Raw genomic sequence first — 7,164 nt, 5'->3', positions numbered from 1 at the left:
AGGCAAGATATAAGCAAATAGCGACATGATGATTTTCTTAGGTTCCAGTTTCTCTCTTCGTTTAGAGAGGTGGTTTAACATGGTTTACAGACATAGGAGTACATTTGAACGACAATCTTTAATTCACGCCCGATTAGATCTACAATCATAGGCTCTAATTTTCTATGTTAAGTAGCATGGGTATCTACGTAGTTATTTACAAGAATGATCTAGGTTGGACAGATTTACAAATCAACAAGGGGTAGCCAACAAGGTGAGACATAATTGAGCGGATAAGTCAAGAAAACATGGGTGAATGAGCACACACAGTAATGACATATGTGAATCAAAAAGTTCATTGGCAAGGTGTGGGAATCTAATGCTTTAAGAATTGAGCTCATGAAGGCTTTCTTTTTGGCAAGTAGAATGCCGATGAAAATCGCTTCTTCAACCGTCAAGCAAGCAAGCAAGTCGTGGGTTATCAACACCGGTTCTTCCCAGCCGGCCAGGTCTCTATAGGAAAGAATTCTAGATCAATAACTTCCATTCAAGCGCACCTGGGGATGATTCTAAAGCACATCTCTTCTAAAGGAAGCATGGAGGAAGTGAGGAGAGGTGGAGGGCATTTTTGTGGGGAATTATATAAAGGGAGGGAGGGGTATTCACGAGATTTCCATTTTCCTTAACAGGTTGTCTGATCTATTTATTGTTATAATTGAAGGCCCACTTGGATTGGAGAGAGAGAGAGAGAGAGAGAGAGAGAGAGAGAGAGAGAGAGAGAGAGAGAGACAGAGAAAGTGGGATACAGAGAGAGACAGAGACAGAGACAGAGAGGAGGAGAGAGGAGAGAGAGAAACTGTGTGTGTGTGTGTGTGTGTGTGTGTGTGTGTGTGTGTGTGTGTGTGTGTGTGTGGGTTCCAAGCTGTGCTCACATGACGTACAAGTAAAAGACCAGTGAGGAGACCCAGATCTCTCTCTCTCTCTCTCTCTCTCTCTCTCTCTCTTCTACACAGGGTAAATGCCCTAATTATCCTCTCTTCGCCTGTATTGCTCTGTTTCTCAAAGGCTTCAGAAACTCAAGGTCCCATTTACATACATGTTATGCCTCTAGGTTATGCTCGACATGTTATGGAAGCAGCAGAGCAGGGGCACTATATATGTACGAAGAGCTGCAAAAGCTATACATACATAATACATTACATGCTCATTTACATTATTAACATATACATTATTTAACAAAAATGTTTTGTTAGGGTTATGCATATACAGAAAGGCCTAATTCTCTGCAAAAACCTAGGGACACAGGAAATGTTTCTCTCCTCCTCTGTTCCTTTCCAGAGCATGAGTTGGAGGAGGAATGGTGGCTATGGTGGCTATGGTTACAACCTTGCGACAATGATCAGGATAGTGCTGCTATGCCACTTCATCTGTGGTTGGGCTGATGTGACAGTAATCAAATGCGAGTCTAGTACACCTCCACCTCCACCCCCATCTCCATATCCACCTCCACCTCCACCTCCACCTCCACCTCCACCTCCACCTCCACCTCCATCTCCATCTCCTCCTCCACCTCCACCTCCACCTCCACCATCTCCACCTCCACCATCTCCTCCTCCACCTCCACCTCCACCTCCACCATCTCCACCACCACCACTTCCTCCTCCTCCTCCACCTCCACCTCCACCTCCACCTCCACCTCATCCTCCTTCCCCCTCCCCATCTTCTCCACTCTCCTTTGCCATCAGCCCCTCCCACCCTGCCCTCCCATTCCACCACGAGTTCGAATCCCACCACCGCCCTTACCCCCCTCCACTATCCAATAATCCCCACACAAAGCATAGTGCTGGTAAGGCACTAGGTATTACCTTCATTGCCATCGCCGCCTCGCTCCAGCTCCTCCTCCTGCTATTTTTGGTGGCTAGAAGAAGACGGAAAAAAACTCATTCTTAAGAAGAAGCAAGAGGAGCATGGCATCTGATTGCTGTGGATGTTATCAATTGTTTTTAACCATCTCTCGAATTCACTGTGTTTGGCAATTGGTAATGCTTTCAAACTCAGCTGTATGTGAATATCTCCCTAACACTGATCATCATCCGGCTAGTTTTGTGCTTGATTATGAAGTAGGTACTGGTTTATCATTTTGATAGTGGTGAAGTGGTTTCGGTTGCTTCTGTATCTAATCACTAAGTAATCATTTTCAGCAATGGTGAATTCCTGACACCATTGAAGCAATCAGGGGCCTGTTATGTTATTCATTTTTTGATGCATTGGGGATGCTCAACACCTATCGGAAATGGTCTTTCGTTCTTGTCTATAATATTATAAAACAGCCCATCCATGGATGTATTGTGCCAAGATTTCGATGTGGGCAGGGAGGGGGTAATGGGATGTGAAATTGCTAGCTATCATCGAATCGATCGGGTTTGGAACCCACATCTTGTAAACCTTTGTTTTTTGGGGGATTCTTTCTCGTGTGAGAACCAAGGATAATTGTCTGTCCAATGTATATTGAGATCTGGTTTTTGAAGGACCTTTTATCATTTATTTTCTAAAGAAGGTACAAAAAAGAGGGATCATCCGCGTGTTTCAATTTGTTTCATTATATGGTGGCATTATTAAGTGATGGTGTGGAGGATTTGTTTGGAAATTGGAGGTATATGACGCCATTTCTTCTCTTTAAGCCTAATAATGTGGGTGCTCAGGATGATTTAATGAACTGACATATGTAGTTTGGAACGTGTTCTTGGTGGCGTGAAAAGGAACCATCGACCAAAAACACTGTAGCAATTCCTGCATTGTATTTTTACACTGATTTTGACGCCCAGTAATTGTGCCAAAAAGTTGTCTTTGAGAAATAAGGAACTTTTCCTGAGGGCCATTTTTCCGTTTTCTACTTTGACCCAGAAATATCTTATGAGAGAAATGCCCAAAGCCCCTCAGCTCAAGGCTAAACAGAAATGAGAACTTTTGATATGAATATGTATGCATATGTGTGTCCTTCTTATGAAACTATGTCTCTTATTACAGTGAGCATGCGTTCAACATGACAGACAGATCCTTTATCTTTAGGTTTTGAATCACTCTATATTCTAGGTCTATATTTGTACGCCTTTGGCTGCTTTTTTATTGGCGATCCTCTAATCCTCACTCCCTACCTACCTACCTACTACTACCTATGTTAGACAGCCTTTTTGTCAAATTCTAACTAATATTACAAAATTTTGTTGGGAATACGGTTTTGTTTTATGCCAAAATAAGTGTAAATCAAGGATTTAGTGAGTATCCTAAGACTTACTTTAACTAAGACATTTCAGCAGAATCTAGTATAGACTATTTGAGCTTGGGAATATCCCCAAATGTGCTCAATTTTAGGCACATTTCTGAGAAATTCAATGTACATTTGTATGCTCCATACAAGTAAGGGTGAGGCCAAAGTCACGACATTCTTTAAACAAAGTGAAATGACGAGGTCATATCATTGTCTTCTAGAATTGCTCTTAGTGCCATGTATGCACATATAGCACCTTAAATATAAGTATAAACCAAAGCACCATTTAACTGTCAAAAAATTCAATGGATGGTAGTGAAACTATTCTTGTTCATGAAAATGTGTTTACATGTGATAATTAACATACATCAACTACCGTTCTACAGGCAAACTGACCATCAGTTCAATTGAATCATTAGTGATATTATAATTGCTCTAAATTAACCCATAGATTAGCTACTATTTGTACTTTGATGAGGTTATCAAACGGTTCTAAACTCATTCACATACATCCAATAGGGCTTCCAGATCACAATTACAAATTTCCAGAATAATGTCTTGATCTCTTCTTCAACATGAAATGAAAGTATATTCTGTACAACAATTTTCTGAACTATGATTTCCAAAACAATAGATCGCTTTGCCTCTTAAGACAGGCAACAAAGAAAAACTTACACAAATGTTTGGATAAATATTACCACATAGAGGAGTGGAAAATCACTAGGTTGTGATCTTCAGTAGCTAGAAACCTTTATGCTTTTATCATCGATAATAAGACAAACTGAGCTATGAGGATGAAAGCAAGCAAGAAAACACTTTTGTGTGGGTATAGTAAATTCACAAGCAAATTTGAAGGAGAAATGTTTGACCGATCAAATCGAACAAAGCGGCCACTAATGTTTGAAGCTAGTAGCTATAGGAACAAGAACAATCAAGATAAAAATTAGCAAGATGAGGATAGCAATACACATGTATTTGCGAGTGTTTCCTCTGTATTTCTTTGCAGTCTCGAGATCTTGTCTACCCTTATCAATGTACTGATTGGCATGATAAACATAGTGCTCAATGTCATTCAACTGCTCCCCCTGAGCTTCAACAAGCACAGCCATGTCAAGAAAGATCTGATGAAGCTCAATCAAATTCTTCTCAATCTCTTTTACAGCATCGTGTCTCTCTTGAAACTCTCTAATAGTGTCCATCACCTGACCTCTTCCTTGCTCTTGAATAGCTCTTTGAAGGAAATTTTCACTTTCTCCAGTTTCAATCATCTGTTCGACAGTTTTGTCATCAGGTTTCTGACCAGTGACAGTGAAATATCTTCTCTCCACAGTTTCCTTATAGTCTCCCACTATTCTTTCTCTCAAAGTTTGGAATTCTCCCATCAAATCCTTGAGCTTTTTCCTAAGAGAGCTAGTTACACCTGTTCGAGCTCGATCAGCAGGAGTTCCTGCTTCACAACCTGGATTCTTTCGATTTGCTATGTTTGCTTTATCTAGATCTTCAAGCTTTGCCTTAATGGACTTTGCTTTTCTTAATACCTCCTCAACATCTCCATCCATCCTATCACGCAATTCTTTCATTGCCATCGCTTTATGGACATTTTTGCTCTCTTTGTTTTCCTTCTGGAGATTTGCAAGAAGGGTTTTCACTGTTTCCATATCAATGTTCACTAAATTTACCTCTTGGAAAAAAGTATTGAGGCTCTGATCTCCCTGGAGATCTTCATTTACATCTCCCATCTCCACATCTCTCATTACATCTTTTTTGAGATCCACATAATCTGTACACTTCATGAAAGACTTTCCAAGAAGATCATTCATTTTGGTGATCTCTAAAAGAATCTGCGAGAAGTTAAGAAGACATTACATGCTTGTCTATAGTATGAATAAATCTGGCATACGGTTTCTATCTGTAATAAGGTACAAGATAAAGTTTCAATCCTATGTCATACAGTTTCTGTTCCCACAAAATAGTATACTCTCAACAAAGGATCAAAGTAAATAAAAATACTGTAGTCAACTTTCGTAATTGCAAAGTAGGTTTAATTAATCTGACCTAGCAAATTACCAATTTCAAATTATTTGAAATAAAAATGCATTGAACAACATTTGTTTTGGGATGGCGGTTGCACTTTGCAACCTTAAGTTCGTAGGATCAAGTCTCACAACAGAATATCTTGTTAATCAGCATTCATTTTTATTCAGTGCTTGTTGGCATTTTCTTCATTTTCGACCTGGTTTCCATCATCAAACCCTGAGAAATGTCACTTGTAACTTTATGATTGTCATTTATCTATTTTAGTGTTTCTTACTAACGTGTTAATAAACCAAGGTTAGAGATCATCAACAACAAGGAACATACCACAGAGGTCAATGAGTCATGTGGTTAGAGACTAATGTTGGTCAGCATCAAGAAACATATCAAGTACCAAACAGTCATGCAGTTTCATAGCAGAAAATATTTTTCATAGATCAATGAGCAACATAACCACTACCTCAACGGAAAACGTATGTAGAAACTTCCACCAGTAGATCAGAATATGCTGAAGATCGCAATTGTGCATTGTAGAAAATGTAAATTTGGAAATCTTACAATGCATCGACCAGATATTTTGAGGTTCATAAATAAAGGTGAAAGTTTACCCAAAGAATGAACAAAAAAACTGCGGAAGATTGATCAAATCACAGAGCATTCTACAAAGTAAATAGAAGTTAGAACTCGCCTCAAATATATGCATAACAAAACCATTGCAACCAGAATATCCTGATGGATTTCAGTTCCTCTGATCATGAGAGATAGAAAACAAAAACAAGTATCAAACACCTTTGAAAAAGATGAACCATAGAATATCTTTTATCAGATATTCTAACGGTCTGAAAAGTATGGATAGCAGTAGAATCAAAACATAGAAAAATCTCAGCAAATAAATAAATAAAACAGCAAGGCATGGGAAGTACAATATGAGGAATGAATAGGGTTTTCTCGATTATAGAAGGCAGTGAAAAAGAACAAGTTTTGTCAAAATGTATAGAAGGCAATTATCCAGATGTAGACGATCAGATCTTCTAGCATTAAATAGAATTCAAACAAATAGTACATAAAGACTTCACGCAAAGCACAAATGCTGAAGGATATCAAAGTATTCATCGATTAATGATAAGGCGAAACATAATCAGAGAGAAGCATCAGAAAAGTGTGGAATGCCAATAGGAAAGCAGGACAATCCATAAAAAGTATATTCGTGATACATACCTGGTGTAAATTTGGCGATATCTTCAAACCCTAAAGATGAGAAGAAGAAGACGATTATGATGTGGATGACGGTGGAGAGGAGAAGATCTGCCAAAACAAACCAGGAAAACTGAGATGAGATAACAGAAAGAAAGACAAATCAGAGACGGACGGACGGACAGAGAAGAATAGGCAAAAGAAGAGAAGCAGAGAAGGAGGGGGGAGTGAGAGAGTGAACCTTAGAAAGAATGGCTGCGGTGGGGATGGGGAGGGGAGGTGCAGAATTTGGGGGGAAATAGTAAAGCAAATTTTTTGAAATTTGAATTTTTTGCTCACGACAGTGTGCTCAAAAAACACACATGCACACACATACATATGTACTCCTCCGAGGCAAGAGAGAGAGTGTCTATGATCTATCTATCTCTTCGTAAGATTGCCCAATGGAGACCAGTACGTCATGGGTTCAAAACCCTACATTCCACAATGGCATCTAGTAAGTAAAGAGTATGGAAATTGGAGTAATAGAGAAATAAAAAAAAGGGAAAAGTACCAGGATACCCCTAGAAGTTTGTCTATTTACCAAAATGCCCCTATAAGTTCCAAATTTACCAAACTACCCCTATGTCCAAAAAATTACACCTTATAAAGTAATTATACACTCAAATCTACAAACCCTAATTAACAAA

General features: G+C 39.1%; 1 protein-coding gene and 1 pseudogene across 2 annotated transcripts; one reads left to right on the top strand and one right to left on the bottom strand.

Annotated features, from left to right (window-relative positions):
- Nucleotides 1-998: 998 nt before the first annotated feature.
- LOC147862758 (uncharacterized) lies at nt 999-2,285 on the top strand. The gene has a single exon (XM_087320724.1). The coding sequence runs from the start codon at nt 1,237-1,239 to the stop codon at nt 1,927-1,929; it is 693 nt and encodes a 230-aa protein (XP_087176850.1). The 5' UTR covers nt 999-1,236; the 3' UTR covers nt 1,930-2,285.
- A 1,553-nt stretch (nt 2,286-3,838) lies between these two features.
- LOC147862757 (syntaxin-124 pseudogene) lies at nt 3,839-6,666 on the bottom strand (annotated as a pseudogene). Its single transcript, XR_015529974.1, has 2 exons — nt 6,500-6,666; nt 3,839-5,088 (listed from the first exon to the last, which is right to left on the bottom strand). The product of XR_015529974.1 is annotated as a syntaxin-124 pseudogene (transcript).
- Nucleotides 6,667-7,164: the final 498 nt, after the last annotated feature.

The sequence above is a fragment of the Azolla caroliniana genome, unplaced genomic scaffold, assembly GCF_043228905.1.
Source record: "Azolla caroliniana isolate FFs.n. ecotype wild unplaced genomic scaffold, voAzoCaro1.0.p SCAF_6, whole genome shotgun sequence".
Taxonomy (NCBI): Eukaryota; Viridiplantae; Streptophyta; class Polypodiopsida; order Salviniales; family Salviniaceae; genus Azolla; species Azolla caroliniana.
This window is presented reverse-complemented; position numbering and strand designations above follow the sequence as displayed.

Bases quoted from the DNA above. Each gene is read 5' to 3' on its own strand.
- LOC147862758 (XM_087320724.1), top strand. From the start codon at position 1,237: ATGCATATACAGAAAGGCCTAATTCTCTGCAAAAACCTAGGGACACAG.